Source organism: Eleginops maclovinus, chromosome 16 (assembly GCF_036324505.1).
Source record: "Eleginops maclovinus isolate JMC-PN-2008 ecotype Puerto Natales chromosome 16, JC_Emac_rtc_rv5, whole genome shotgun sequence".
NCBI lineage: Eukaryota > Metazoa > Chordata > Actinopteri > Perciformes > Eleginopidae > Eleginops > Eleginops maclovinus.
This window is the reverse complement of record NC_086364.1, coordinates 9,518,004-9,533,923: the sequence shown is the minus strand read 5'-3', so window position 1 is coordinate 9,533,923 and position 15,920 is coordinate 9,518,004. Positions and strand designations below refer to the sequence as shown.

At 43.7% G+C, this 15,920-nt stretch overlaps 1 protein-coding gene across 1 annotated transcript; it reads right to left on the bottom strand.

Annotated features, from left to right (window-relative positions):
* Positions 1 to 1,993: 1,993 nt before the first annotated feature.
* Positions 1,994 to 15,693, bottom strand: cdk12 (cyclin dependent kinase 12). Its single transcript, XM_063903721.1, has 14 exons — positions 13,740 to 15,693; positions 12,240 to 12,914; positions 11,254 to 11,433; positions 11,029 to 11,168; positions 10,747 to 10,917; positions 9,088 to 9,277; positions 8,204 to 8,260; positions 7,587 to 7,688; positions 6,660 to 6,737; positions 6,428 to 6,544; positions 6,207 to 6,338; positions 5,780 to 5,991; positions 5,141 to 5,563; positions 1,994 to 3,575 (listed from the first exon to the last, which is right to left on the bottom strand). Exons 1-14 carry the CDS (start codon positions 14,918 to 14,920, stop codon positions 3,166 to 3,168), a joined length of 4,068 nt encoding a protein of 1,355 aa, XP_063759791.1. The 5' UTR covers positions 14,921 to 15,693; the 3' UTR covers positions 1,994 to 3,165.
* Between the last annotated feature and the right edge of the window lie 227 nt (positions 15,694 to 15,920).

Below are 15,920 nucleotides of genomic sequence, written 5' to 3'. Positions count from 1 at the left end.
AGACATTGACTATGATTGACTGATAGCATGTGTGGCCCGTAGAGACATTCACTCAGCACGTGGATGCTGTGTATTAAGGTAGGCGGGATAACACTCCTAAGCACTCTTAGCAGTCAGGCGGGGTACAGCAGATGTGTAATGTGAGAACTGGGTGCATCCGTTACCATACATTTAGAAAAGGAAGCTGCTATTTGTTGAAGGTTGCCAGATCCTACATAGGGGACAAAGGATACTTAACCGCTCAGAGTGTTAAAATATGTCTTAGATTCCAAATTTGTGCTCCAACAATCCCATTGCACAGGGACTACTAAGAAGAATTCCAAATGCATAAATAAAACTTGGCATGTATTTGGTGAAATTAAGTGTGTCCATTTACTCTGTCTGGAAGTATACCAAAATCACTGCAGCAGACAGTGAAGCGACAGCATCCAAAATGGAGGCTCCATTTTGAATGCCGCCGTTGCCCGTCTCTGCCACGGGGAGTACGTGCCTCAGACTGGCAGCGTGGCACATTTATGGGCATTCCCCATAAGGTGCCTTACTGATTGATGGAGCAGCCTCGTGCACCTCCCTCTCTTCACTCCTCAGTCCTGATTTATTCGTCTAGTCTCTGTGACTTGGCACTGGCATTGCCCACTTCTCCCGTGGAAACTCCCTGTGGGCACATTCACTATTATTTGGTGTCCCGATGGGCAAAAGCATCAGACAGAAACATACACGTGCACACACACACACACACACACACACACACACACACACCACCGTCTCATCTCACTCACACTGGGCCTGTGCTAGAGGGCAGGTGAGCCTCCCACTGCCTCCACTCTGAAAGGATCTCTCACCCAGAGGGCTCAGCTGCTTGGTGGGCCAGAGGGGTAAGCGGCTCTATAAGACTGCCAAGTGAGGAGCTGGTCCGGGTATGCATGAGGCCAATCCTAACACACACACACACAAACACAGACACACACCCAGTCTGCGTGAACCTAGCAGGCTTCTCTCTTTGCCAATCTGCAGTTTATGATCCTTGTCCGCCTGTCATGATCTTCATAAAGAGATCAACCCGAGTGGTAAAGAAATCAACACATAAATAAGATGGATGCATAGGCGGCACTTCACATCACTGTCTGACTCAATCTTTTATACTTCACTTCATCGAGGTGTATAGGAAACAGTTAATTGAAAAGGACCTGTGTTTTACAGGGAAAATCAAACCGTCATAAATATTTAGTGTTGAAAATATGCTTTGTACTCCGTGTATCCATACCAAATTAATTTGAATAATACTGTTTACCTTTAACCATGATGACATATTTGTTAAGACAAAAAAATGCATACAACATATTACATTAATAACAAAAAATATCAAATATTATGTCCATTTTCATAAACATGCCTTAAATATTGAGAAAGCATTTTGGAGATTTAAACAGGATTGATAAATGCCTTATAAAACATGAACTACAAAATGTCTAGCATTTTTGTATATTTTCAATGTTCAAGATGTAGTATTGCATATTCATTGGTAATATATTCATTATTTCAGTTGATGCTTTGTGTGCTTTTTGTCCTTGTACAGTGTTCCTCCACATTGTCCAAATACAAATGTCAAGCACTTTATCTCCCATTATGTAAATGAAACATACAGATTACAATTGTTGTACTTTACTCAAAACTCAAGCACTTTTCAAACCTTGAAAAAGATAAAAATGAAACTCTTTTCAAGGATTTCCAATTAGAACGTTGCTTTTATGATCTATGAAAAATATCCTGTAGAATGGAAATCTGTAAACATGAGTTTCCAGATCCTAAGGGTATTAGGGAAAAAAGCATTTCTGTCTTGGACCATAATGCAGCTTGCAACTTTAACCAGGCTTTGTCGAGTCCGAACTGTGAGCACTTCCTGTATATTGAGCTGAAGTATGAGGGAATGCCTACCATCTAGTGGCCGCTTCACAGAAACATCCAGAGATGCCAAGAGAAAGAATTCAACTGGTCGCATAACTTCCTTTAATAAACTGAACAAAGGAAACACATCTTACAAAATATTTTTTTCTTTTTCAAAGACAAATCATTTTCTCCTTTCTTCAAAACCCAAAAAATGCAAACAGAAACCATGGACACTTTCAAGCATGTATCATTATCTTTATATAGAAAATTACTGCGGCAAAAGAAAAAGCTTTTGTTGCACAGGTTGGCGGGGAGGCAACAACATTTCATACAAGGCCTTCACAGCCCACCAGGAAAAGCCAGAAAAGTCAGTGTGTGCGTACGTACGTGTATCTAGCTTTATACAGGTGTATCATGGAGCGATACGGTGCAATGTAGTGGTTTAATCCATTTTTGAGACTGAAAACTGAGCACTGCTGTGACACAGGTTTGGTAAAATCTTCATATGGACCAAAACATATCGCAATTCAGTTCAATTGATGAGAAACTGAATACAACATGGAACAGCCTTTGTGTTTAACGGAAAACCAAAACAAAAATCAGTCCTGCAGATGGACAATGTTGCCATCAAAAGCGGTACTTTTCCCACACTTCCTTGCCAAGCCGCGATCATTCAGGGGTCGCTGGAGTCACAGACGAGGCACAAAGCTGAAAACAGGAGCTAGCCAGCAGGTGACGATCAATGAGACACTCGTAAACCTCCAGTGTTCTTATCAGTGTGCTCATAGCCTCAAATATACAGATACACCAGATTTTAGCTTCCACCACACGCTGACAGACACCGCTCCATTACAGAGTGGAGCACAATGACTTTATCTTCATAAAGCTCTTGGAACTTTTTTAGAAGTGGGCACTGCAGTGGACATGACAATCATTTGTTTTTGAAAAAAAAAGAAAATCAAAACTGCTTTCTAATTTGAGTGTCAGTTGTGCATGGCACTCAATTTGGAAACTAAACTTCATTCAAGTCGGGATCTTCAGTCAACGGTTGAGAGCAAAGGGGCTGCAGGTGGTGACTTACCCTAAATGTTTTACAGTCAGGTCCACCCCCCACCCTCTGATTCAAGAGGACAGCTTCTTCAGAGGGCAGTGATGTTCATGACCTGGGAGGCCCTTAAACTCTTTCTTTCAGACATTCGTTACAAAATGTTTGATTCAACTTTAGCTACCTGCTCATCGTCCAGTGAGTCATAATCTGTAGGTGTCCCTCTGCCTTCTTCAGCGGGCAGCTCCATGGGAGAAGCGGAGGTCCTGGTCTTTAGGGAACTGTGCTGCCGTGTTCGGAGCAGCAGTCCCCAGTCCTGCTGTGGCCTCAGCTGCAGCCGAAGGTTTAGGTGGAGAGTCAGCCATCCAGGGTGGAGGGGGCTCTCCCCGGGCATTTGCAGCAGGAGATGGGTCCTTGCTGCTTTGGGGGGCCCCAGCCTCCGAGTCCTGCTGGGAGATGAGCTGGAGCAAAGCAGCTGCCACGGCAGGGCTGATGTCCTGGCTGGGTTGGGTCTCAGACCCGGCCTGCTGGGCATTTCCAAGTTGAGCCGATGGAGGTGGCCCGGGTGGAGAAGGTGGACGCTGCTCCCCAGATGGAGGCACCTGGTTGGCGCCAAGCGGTTTCCTTTTTGATACTGCACCATCTGAAGGGGACAAACAGGAAGGAGGACAAAACATTAAGTACTACACATTTGACATGTTTAACTTAATTGTAGACACACAAAGACCCTTACTCCTATTTATCCTTTTAAGTCTTATTTACAGTCACTAAGTTTCAGTTTTCAAATGGGCCTAAGTGACATTCCTACCTTCACCACAAGAGGGAGAGCAGAGCACTCTTCACATTAAGTACATCACCATTATAGGAACAGACATAAGATATTGGTTTGCAATGAACTTAACGTCGCTAACACTGACATGGATTATAACGATATTAAATGCTAAAATATTTAGCCCTGAAAACAAAGATGTCAGGCCTATGAAAACTCTACAATAATACACCTATTTAGACATGGTAAATGTCAATGTTGAGTATGGAAAAAAGTTTTATTTTACTGTGATTTACCGTCACTTATTATTAACACATTTAAGCCTTGAAGTTGCTTCCTATAATGATCCCAAAATACTGGCATTAATGTATGCAAAACAGATGCAGATGCATTTGTTTTTCCTTTAAAAAAAGAAAAGGGAAAAAAATGCAGTAAACGTTAGGAAGGGCATGTAAAGCTGGAAAAATAGATAGGGTGACTCATGTAGGAATATTTTAAGTATTATAAAGGTCAGGACCAGATCACAGGTTGGTCTTGAAATGGTTTAAAATCTACAGCAGTGCAAGGCAAATCCGAGGGTAAGGGTTTCAGCAGCATGAAAAGAGAAATAACCCGAAGAAAACAGGACCGTTACCATTCCAGTGTCAGCAGCACAGTCAATAGTTTTATTTCACTTGCTATTAACATTTTAATTAATATCTGAGTTGAAGTAAACATTCAAAAAAAAGAAAAAGAAAATGTGTGACAAAGCAAAGGTAAAAGAAACACATGCAGGTGAGGCCTAAAGATTCAAACATTTATTTTCACTTGATAATTTATTAGACTTTCTTCATAAAAAGGCTGACATTACAGACGGTTCAAAGCAACATCGCTCCCCGTGAAGCATCCATGACACCTGCTTTGAAATGAAAATGAAATGGGAACACGTTGGGAGATGGGACAGATACAGAAAAACTCAAACTGAGAAAGAAACAAGAAAGGATGAGAAACGTGGAAGGGAACAATACAGTGTGAACCCTTTTCTTCCTTCTTGTGGTTTATCGAGTACACCAGTGAGAGACGTCCATGTGAACCAAACCTTTGCCCGAATACCAGGGACACATGACAACGAACACCCAGACATTTTGCGAAGTACTGCATTTTGTCAATGTGTGGGGAGGTAAAAGGGGACCGCATGTGGTTAAGGAATGTCGGGGTGAAGGAGAGGGTGGGGGATAAATGATAAGTCTAATGGCCTAATTCATTTGGTTAATTGATCATTTTGTTGATTTCGTCAGGTAGTCTAAAGCGTCATTATTAGAGTATACAGGAATTTAGAGTCATTCAGCTCCTATTATTTTTTCCTCTACCCGGCTCTCCTCATTCTTATCCCCAGTGGCTTTCACTTGACCTTAGTTTTGCACTTTTTTCCACCCTCTAGAGACTAAACCCAGACTTGCCCTTGCGATCAGTAGTAGAGGCGGCCGAGCCGAGCATTAGTGCCTCCTCTTGTTGGACACCATTGCTCTCATCGCCTTGCTCCTCCCTTTGAGGCTTGATGATGTGGCCCAAAAGGAGAGCTAGCAGTTTGGCCTGGTCTTCCTGGCTGAGCGGGGGGTCTCCGGGTGTCGGCGAGAGTTCCTGGGGTTCAGGAGGCGGCTCTGGGGGCTGGGACCTGGCAGCAGTGTGGGCCTGGTCCTCTGAAGCCCCCTGCTGGTCAGAGGCCTCACTGAGGGCAGACAGTGACTGGCTGAGAGTCTCTGGGTTGGAGAGGTTAAGGAGCTGGGCCACCTGGGGCAGGCTGAGGTCCGTCTGCCCCTGGAGGAGGTTCATCAGCACTGCCAGCTCTGTCGGGTTCAGCTGGTCTGCCGCTACTCCCAGGCCTGGACGAATACACACAACCACAATTCAATCTATGAAAATGCAATACAGGGCAAACAAAGAGGTCTAATTCTAAATGACTTTTCATTGGAAAGCAGTGCATCAGTATGTACTGCAGTAAGGAGAGGAATGATAGGGCAGAGAAAAAAATGCTCTGTAGTTCACAGTTCTTTGTTGTGTATGGAATATTGAAACGTAGCTGTTATCTGACAACTCACTCTCTAAGTTGACTGTGGGGGGTGGTTTTCCTGGTGGAGGCGGTGGGGCTCCAGCCGGGCTAATTTGGGGCCGGCTGTTCTCTCCGCTCGAGGTCCCTGTCGGTTCCTTACGGGGCACTTTGGGCACAGGCACATCCTCGGGCACCCCGCTCTGACGTGCACGTCGTCTCTTCTTACTCCACAGTTCGTGGCAGTCCTGATGGTGAGGAAGACTGGAGACATGCGGGAAAACTAAATTATTATAGCGCAACCATTAATAAAGAAATCTTATGAGGCAAACAGGACAGTCCTGAATGAGACATAAGCAAACTAATTATTCAGTGTGTATTTTAATGCTCTTTCATTATCTCTCACAACAACGAAACAAATCTGACATATGATACTGTAAAGACAAAAAGGTGAAAGCGGCAGCCATCGGGATACTGACTCTGGTGGTGGCATCTTGTTGGGCTCAACATTACTCAGAAATTCACTGACAAGAGCGTGCTCTGCTGTGCAGCGCCGCGCAGGGTCAAGGGTCAGCATTCGGTCCAGCAGGTCCAGGGCAGGAGAAGGTAAACTGTGCAGAAGGGGAGAGATTTGAGAACTGAGGACACAGACTAAGGGTAGATGACAGTTTTTGTGGGTAAGCTCAGCAGAGCTACGTACAAGGCAAACTCCTCCCGCAGTCGCCGTCTGTACTGCTTCTTGGGTTTCATGGTGTTGAAGAGGGGAAGTTTAATGACGTCCGGCCAGACTGCAGGACAGGGACTCCCACACAGGCGGCTGAGGGTCATGACAGAAAGGCAAATATGAGTGATAAAGAAACAGAGAATTCAGGCTTTGAAGTGTGCAGCAGTTTGTACTTTAAAGTGGCTGTGGTTAGGACAGGTCAGCCTACCTGATATGCTCTAGCTGTAGAAGCTCCTGGTTAGCCTGGAAGATGGGCTTCTTGGTAAAGAGCTCTCCCAGAATACACCTGGGACATGACAGATTGTGTAGCGTTAGTATGAAAATAAACACTCAAGCTTAAGAACGGTTTCAGAGGATAAATAATAGCATCGATAAGGAAAAAGTAGCGCCTGCACACTTTAAATACTTTTTACATTTTGTTGAGTCATCCAATTAGGATCCAAACTAATGGTGTCATAACAGTGAAAATGTTGACTGAAAGATCTGGGAGGGGGGGATCCGTTTGAATCCTGACAAAATATTCAGGACAGCCTTATTACATTATTACATTAAATGGTAGTGTGCAGCCGTGATCTTTTTATCATCTGAAAGTGTCAACGACTGCCAACAGTGACCAATACATATTACTACTTTGGAATGATACATTTCAATTAGTACACAGACTTTAAGATTACATTACCTGTCTGATTTTGCCATGAGTAATCATAAATAGTACGGGTGTCGACATTGTGTAGTACATTATAGCTAGTGCAAATGTTCACAACAAAGTGATTTTTCCAAAGATAAGAAATCATTTTGCATGAATACACTACATACTGTCTCTACGGCAACAAAGATTCATCCCTAACAATTACACATTTTTGCCTACTAAGTGCATAGTGGGTAGAAACAACATTTGTAAACAATCTTTTTTAAACTTTGATGGCTTCTCATTTTGCGTGAATAATTTATTCAGTGATGTTGGGATGACATACCAGATTTACTGTTTATTAAAAAAAAAAGAGCTTTAGAGAAATGACACATGAGTTTATGAAGACTACACGACATGAGACCAATTACAGAAGAGTATGCATGTGAAAGATGAAATAATGTACATGTACAACAGAGATATGTACTGCCATGACAGACTACTCACCCACAGCTCCATACATCAATGGCTGGAGAGTACCTCTCCTCCCCCAGCAGGAGTTCAGGGGGGCGATACCATAGTGTGATTACTTTATTAGTGTATGGCCGACTGGGGGCAGGAAGAGAGGACAGTGAGACTCGGTACACATTCATACTGCGAAGCATGTACACCTGGAGTGCACAAACACACACGTTTCAGGTTTCACTAACAGGGATCACTGACAAAAATATGACACACTGCCATCTAGTGGAGATGTATTGTAAATGAAGAGGATGATCCATGTCCCCATGAGGGTTTAATCATAACATACATTATTTTGTCTGATCAGCAATTGATGCCTATGACACATGGCCAAACGGGAAGAAATCCACTATATTTAATATACACTCTCAATCTGAGTAAATGACGGTAGAATAAGTAACAGACAACAAGCAGGTGTTATTTTTTATAATTGTTTCATACTTCATATCATTACATTTATATATTTCATTTGTGAAAATTAGGCACTTGATGTTGTTCTGGATAAAGTTCAATGCGATGTGAGTAACACAAGCTAAGACCCAATTCATTGCATTTGCTTACAGGGATATAGATGTAGACGAGTACAAACAATATTCCCTTACCTTTCTTCTGAACTGTAGAGTCGAGCCAAACCAAAGTCTGCAAGTTTGATCTGACCTCTATACAAAGAAACAAACCAAGGTCAGGAAGCACAATGCACAGGTCGCTCTCAATAACACGTTTGTTTTAGAAACATTTATGAACAGGCTATTAATGCAACTATTCACAGCTACTTTTGTCTGATTCAGGTTACTAAACACTGATTCAAACCTCAGGTCACTGACAAACGCATTCTGCACTTTGAAAAGAGAGCCGATCAATAAAGTGATTATCCCTTCTCAGTTCCACAAATGTCCAAACTCTGTCCGTTACGGTCAGCTGTACAGGGTAAGTGGATTTATTGCTTAGTGTATTGACAGAAAAAGAGAACTCTTTTTGATAACGTAGTCATTAGTATAACTTGCTGATATCAGCCTATCCAATAAGGAGACTTGCTGGTTTTCTGTTTCATATCATATAAAAGTGAATATTGATGGTGGACTAAAATAAACTTTCTAAAAAGACAACCCCTTGGACTATAAGACTTAAATATACACTATATTCTTATGATTTAACAGACCAAACAATCGATTGAGAAAAACCATAATTGTCAGATAGTCACTAATCAAAACAAACCTAAACTGTAGCCCTAGAGGGAGGGAATCCTGCAGTGTTGCTGTAAATGCTCTGTCAGCTCATATTTATTAGCATCTTCTAGCTCTCACGCTCACTGTTTGTAGATAGGACACAGTATTGTATAAAGCACGGGTCTGTTAGAAGTTGCTCTTTCATTGCTGTTATCTAAAACAGCTGCTAAACAACTGATTGTAAAGGCCGAGCTGCTACAGCCCCTGTCTACACAAACAACAATATTTCACTTCTGGTGTCCATGTCTTCCGTTCCCTACCTGTTGTTGAGCAGTATGTTGGAGCATTTGATGTCTCTGTGCAGGAAGTTGTTCTTATGGCAGTAGTCCAGACCCTCCATCAGCTGGCGCATGAAGCTGCGGACGTGCTCATGGGAGAACTGGACCAGGCCCGACTCCAACAGGCCCATCAGGTCATGGTCCATGTACTCAAACACCAGGTAAAAGGCACCTGAGCACACAGGGAAGATGTATTCAGAAATGGGAAACATAATCATACACATATTTTTACATTTTAAGCTGTTTAGGTTTTGGAATAAAGCTTTTAACAGATTCATGATTTATGACGTCATTACCCCGACAACATTTAAAAAAAAAAAAAACATTTAAAATAAACTTGCTGTGATGATTATAACTTGTCTGTTTCCTTAGATGGCTGCTAGACCGCACCATCAATACAGGTGTCAGCCTTTGTGTTAGCAAATGGGAAAGATCCAAAATGAAAATGTTTATTAAAAAGGATAAATGCTTCATAACATGTTGTAGAATTTGGATCAATTTGATTCCGATACATGTTCACTTTATATGGCGCTCGAGTTATTGGATATGTTTGGATCCTACAAGTCTATACAATCCTATGCAGCCAGCACTGGAATCTAATTCAACACAAACGTCTATTAGCAGTGTAACCTATTATATCCGCACCTGTGCAAAAGTAAAGCGTTTGAATAGTATTATGAGAGGCGCAAAAGAAAAAGAAGTAGTAGGCTACAGCAGGAAATGTTGATTTTGATGTTTAAATGAAGCTTCAAAAATGTCTAAAATGTGTACAGCCTGACGCATGAAGTCTCGGGGTGAGAGAGTCTGGCAGGTGGCACACAGATTGCCATGTACTTTGACCGGCTCAGAAATGTTTACCTACTGTGTTTTTCAAAAACATACTGCCATATTAGTCGCTATGTCAGGGAAATATTTAGAAGGCTTAAATAAATAGTATGTGAAATGCTGTATGCCCACAGATTTGAGGATGCCCTACTGAATTTGCTGGCATTTCGCAGTTTGTAAGCCAGCATACTTTTTTTGGGTTATTCTTACTCACAGCCAGAGCTAATGGGTCAAAGTTCAAGTTGCAGTAGTATGTCCTAATTGTTGCATATAGCATGCAGCCTAAACCTCCAACGAGTTTTGTCTAAACTGGGTAGCAGGGACGCTGAACCCTCTTACTTTTGGTGTGCGCCCTTATACCAAAATGCTTATTTCCATGTAACACTTTAAAGTGATGTCACAAAACAATATTTCTGTTAGTCAAAAAATATATAATTTCTCCAAAAATATGAAAATTGTGTCGAATAGACCGTCAGCAGAGAAAGCTTTGTTTTTAAGGAGCTCCAAATAAAAGGGGATGCGTGTCCGGTCGGTCTGCCGGTGGACAACTGGCAGGCAGAAGGCTTACACTTAAACTTGGATTTCTGAACTACATTGTTTCTTTTACTGTCCTTTTTTCTGTAGAGGAAGTAAAGAATCCGTAACTCGGGATTTATTTGTTGTTCGAGGTGCAATATAGAACTCAGCAGCTTTAAGAGATGGAGAAACTATTATTTTCTGCTTTGCTCTGATGCAGTATTTAGCCAGAAAGGCAGCTGGTCCGTAATTTTGACGTAAGCACCATCATACTATATTCAGCTATATTCATTTATTTACCTTTGTCCTTTTTGAAGTCAAGTGCATCCTGCTTGTCAGTGACAATTTCCTTCATGTTGACAACACTTCGGTGTTTGAGCTGCCGCAAGATCTTGATCTCTCTGATGGCTGTGATGGGGAAACCCTCCTTTTCATTGTCCAAACGCACTTTCTTCAGCGCGACCAGTTCACCTGCCATGTTAAAAAGAGAACATATCACAATGAAAATTGACACTCTGTCTGTATTTACTTTAAACACATAAGAGTATCACAGTGAATCACGTCTAAATATAACTCCCTTACCAGTTTCTTTGTCCTTGGCCTTGTACACTTGGCCGTAGGTGCCTTCCCCAATGATGCCAATAATATTGAATTTATCTACACAGCGTTTGCCCCAGTCACTCTGGGTATGTTTGCGCTCACCATATCGTGGGCAGCAAATCCTGCAAACCATCAAATAAACAACAATTAGACTTGATTTGGAATGAAGAAGGGGTTGGACATTGGTAAGTAATCAAAGAACCTGACTTTGGTCTCTTCTTAAGGACTGCCTGGGGTAGCGGTGTGGCCTGGCGGATGGGGGACTGTGGGGGCGAGGAGTCACCTCCAGGGAGGGTGGGTGGTAAAGGGAGGTCGATGAGTGATGGCCGGCTGCGAACCTCCTTCTCCTTCCTGGATGGCCGTGGAGGAGGGGTGGACTTCTTTGGACTGAAAGTATGAATGATTGAAGGGACAGAGGAGAAGCAAATATTACATATGTACTTTTAAAAAGGGTAGTCCTAATGGTGTGCACCAGATCGCTATTTTTATTTAGTTTTTGTAAAACCATTGGCTAAAAACCATGTACCTCGAAGGTTGGGACAGAGAAGAGCATGAGCCTTTAAGCTTACATTCAAAGAGGATTTGTAATAATGTATAGTTATCAGCTGCCTCTTACTCCGCTTAGAAATGTTGAGCATGGGGGCCTAACAGAGCATTTAACGAGCAGTAAGACCATTATGACCATTTCTGCGAATTATGGAAGAAACAACAACACTAACTTGGTTGTGAAAGTCTACTGAATGTACTACTTTAAACCTCCGGCTCAAGTTCATATCTTTTTATGTGAACATTTATATTAACTGTATGTATATTTAATTAGTTTGAGGGGGAGTCAGGTGTGGAATGAGTTGAGTTTGTACGCATGAGTGTTCTTTTGTTCCATGTACTGTACACACTTGAAACATGATTGCGCATCGTAAGGGTCAATATATATTATTTTTTTTTTGCAGTATAACATTTTTGCAAATTAAGTGATGACTAAAAGAGTCACAAATAATAGCATTAACTTGTCACAACTTAAGAAATCTAAAGTGATACCTTGAAAGCTGTATTATGATGCAAGTATTGCTGGGTGGCAAAAAGGCATAAAATTCATTGTACAAAAGGTAACGTTTACTTGATAAAAGGGATAAGGGGGCATTAGGATCAGTGGGACATATGGTGTATGTCTGAGCCCTTGAGGGGGTGCTCACCTGGCCTGAGTGTTTCCCAGCAGTGCAGGTGGTAAAGGCAGGAGAGGCAGAGTCGACGTCTTGTGAAGTGGGATCTGGCGGACAGGGCTGCGTGGAGGAGCTGGAGATTTGGCCTGGGATGTGGTTGAGGGTGTAGGAGGCTGAATACTTGCTTCGGCCTGAGGTTGTGGTGGAGGAATCTGGGTGGCTGGAGCTGGTGGAGCAGGAGGCGAGGGAGGAGGAGGTGCAGGAGAGGAAGTGGAAGAGGAAGGTAGAGGTGCAGAAAACTGATCTTCACCGCTGGGAGCATCCTGGGATAAGGGCGCAGGTGGTGCGGGCAGAGGTTCAGCTGGTGTTGAGTCTTTTTCTGGTTGGGGAGCTGCAGGTTTAGTGGGCCTTAGGGAGGAGGTGCCTGCAGGTTTACGTGCTGCTGGAGGAGGGGTGGCAGCACCACCACTAGCACGAGCAGCCGCCTCAGCAGCCTGTCGTTCTTTCTTCCTGCGACTCAGCTCTGCTCCGAGGCTGGAGTTGAGTGGCAGGCGGGAGGAGGGAGGGGAGCGGCTAGTTGGCCGACTGCTGTGGGAGCTGGCCCCCGCAGCAACAGAGGAAGAATGTCTCTTGCTACGGGAACGAGAGGTGGAGCGACGAGAAGTCGAGTAGTGCACCGGGGAGCGACTCCTGGAGCGACCAGAGCGGCTAAACAAAAGAAATACATTTTAGAATGACAAACACTTCATATTTTATCCTGCACTTCTTCATAAAAAAGGAGCGCTATATTAAGAGTGAGTTTTCTAACGTTTACTGTTAAAATCACAAACTGCAGCTCTATCCTTCACACTGAATGTGGCAACTAGAAATAATGAGTGGCTTTGATCAGGATTGCTATGGCCTAAACTTTAGTCAGATGTTAAAGCCTTATTTTTAAGCTGCAAACCTAGGTTTAACATTTTATATCTTTCTGATTATTTTATTGACTTTTATTAATAGATTTGTATTCCTGTTATTCTAATGTGGATCACTTAGGGCTGCATGTTTGCATGAAAGGTGATCTAAAAATGAAAGTTGTGTTGACTGCATCCTGTTAGCTAAAGTTCGGTGGTTTACATTTTGCAATGCAAAATTAAACAGCTGTAGTGAAACCATGCATTCACCTGCCTGTGTTAACAGCACCAGCTTTTCATTTTTTCACCCCCAAGTGTATGCCCACAGTATAGGGTGTTCAAGAGAATCTACTGGCAAGCTTTCATTAACAGTTACTATTACCTGGAGGGTTGGGGACTCTGTGCCACAAGTTAGCCAGACTTTAAACTCACAATTCAAGTTTGTCATGTTGTAACCTCAATTATAAAACACCAAAGCAAGTAGCACTATACAAACATAATACCAAATATGGCACAATGGTAAATTGGTCTTCTACGTCATCATGCCTGAAGATACTTACCATTATCCGAATCAACAAGTGTGTGTAAGTTAAAGCTATTATTCCTTAAGATAAAAGGCCAAACTGCAGTTTATACTCACCGAGACATGGGGCTGTTGCTGGAGGACCTGCGGGCACCATAGGGGCTGATGGAGCGTCTCCTTGGGTATGGGCTGCTGTCCCTCTCATAGCTGGAAGACCGATGTCTGCTGCCATAAGGGCTGTCTGATCTCTGTCTGCTGCGGCGGGACATGTCCCCATAAGGACTAGGGCTCTGCTGGGCCACCCTCCGCCTGGAGTAGCTGTCATCCACCTGCTGGCCATACCCACTGCCCTGTGGACTCTCGCTGCCAGCCACTCTTCTGGGACTGGGTGAATGAGCAGAGTTTGTGCCCTTTCTGCGTGGGCTACCCCTATTCGAAGACTTGCCCTTAGGGCTTGACTTAAGGCTCTTAGAGGCCTTGCGGTGGGTCTTGTCTGCTCGGTTCCTCTGGGAGGAGCTGTGGCTGCCCTCCGCTGCTCGGCCCTCTCTTCGCTGCTGCTGCTTCTCTTTGCGAGACTTTCCTGAGCGGCTGCTTTCCTTGCTGCGAGATGAGGATGTGGAGGAAGTAGTACTACCTACACTGGCTGCAGGCTGTGTGGAGAGCATCAGCTCCCCACGTTTGGAGTCACCCTCTGGCTGGACATGGTGTTTGGATGATGCACCTGAGGAGGCAGCCTTCTCTTTGCTCTTTCCAGCACCCCCTTTCTCGTGGTCTTTGCTGTTCTTTTTCTTGTAGCCACGATCGCCATTCCCAGGGTCTCTAACTTTGTTAGGGTCCTTGGGCTTTTTTCGGGAGTGTCTGTGCCCCCTGTTCTCCCTACCACCTGCTTCTCCCCCGATAACCTGCCTTTCGAAGTCTGGTGAAGGCTCCAGTCGGTCCCCAGCCCCCCTCTCTGATGGCTTGGAGGACGGAGGGTCTGAAAAAGTGTCCGAGTCCGAGCTGATATCATCGTACTCCACGAGAGGCTTCACCGTGTTGACACCAGGTGGCGCCGCATCGCCGAGGGTAAAATATTCTTCTCCAGTTGCAGAGGATTCCCGATTATGTTTGGTTGATTTATGCCGTTTGCGTTTTGTAGAAGAAGAGGACATTGAAGATTTTACATGCACCTTGCCGTCCTTGCTCGTCTTGTCTCCAGCGGAGGTGCGAGTCGAGGCCTGGATCTGCTGCGGCACGCCGCTAAGGCTGCTGGATTCTGGCTTCCTCTTGGTCCCATGGTGTCGGTCCGACCCAGGCATCCCTCACGCCGGCGTCGGTGCCTCTCCTGCAACTGGGCCTCGGTAGTCCAGGCAATTCATTCACAAGAGAACAGTAGCTCTTCCAAATGCCAAAACAAACGTGTTACTAAGCAGATACAGGGCAAGAATACACAAAATAAACACAACAGGCCTGTCACGTCCAGTCCTCCTCAAAGCCAATTCATTCCTCTGAGATTCCCAACATAGTTTGTCAAAGCTGAAAAATGTCACGGTGATTTTCCAGTGATGTAAAGTATAGTACTTTGAATTAGTCAGTGAATGAAAAAGATCCCAAGCAGACATCGGAGCATTGTGGTGTCGTCTCCGTCTCAAATTTAGCTAGCATCGCTAGCTAATGCTTGGCGGCTAGCAAGCTGAACCGTAAAAAAACAAAAAGTCCCTTTGTGAAAGGTGTCCTTGTCCGGTGCCAAGTTAAGTAAAGGTGCTTTTATTCCACAGAGTTACGGTCTTAGCATTCAGAAACAAGCAAATGCCTTCATTAAAAGCCGCTCGTTTCTCGAACAAAATGAAAACTTGACCCGGTTGGTACTGTTTACATGTTCCCTTTTAATGCAAGTTTTATCCACTATAAATTCAATATTGATTAGAAATCATAGTATTTTCGTGTGCAGTAGATGTTCCAGTTTATTATCAATGGCTCTGGGAATCAACCAGGCCTATATTTAGGGCGATGCTAGTGGATTTAATATCACCTACAGCCCTATCTGAAGGAGACTACAAACGCCATTGTGGCTCCTGTGACTGGCAACTTCTGCGAACAGCGGAATGAACCGGAAACCGGAAAGCTGTCAATCAAGTGACGTGTCTAAGCAACTGCCTATCAGAACACTGTTGTACGGAGTATCCCGCCTACTGTACACGTCATTGCGCGCCAGCTACGCAAAATGCTCAGAGATGCAACAATCTGTCCAAGAAAAAACAACGACGTTTTAACAATGAGAAATGAGGGAACACAGAAAAAACATTGGTAACACAAAAA

Coding starts and splice junctions, on each gene's coding strand:
- cdk12 (XM_063903721.1), bottom strand. CDS start 14,920: ATGCCTGGGTCGGACCGACACCATGGGACCAAGAGGAAGCCAGAATCC. Junction 10,918..11,028: donor GGCCAAGGACAAAGAAACTG/GTAAGGGAGTTA, acceptor TTAACATGGCAG/GTGAACTGGTCGCGCTGAAG. Junction 9,278..10,746: donor TGACTTCAAAAAGGACAAAG/GTAAATAAATGA, acceptor CTGTGTGCTCAG/GTGCCTTTTACCTGGTGTTT.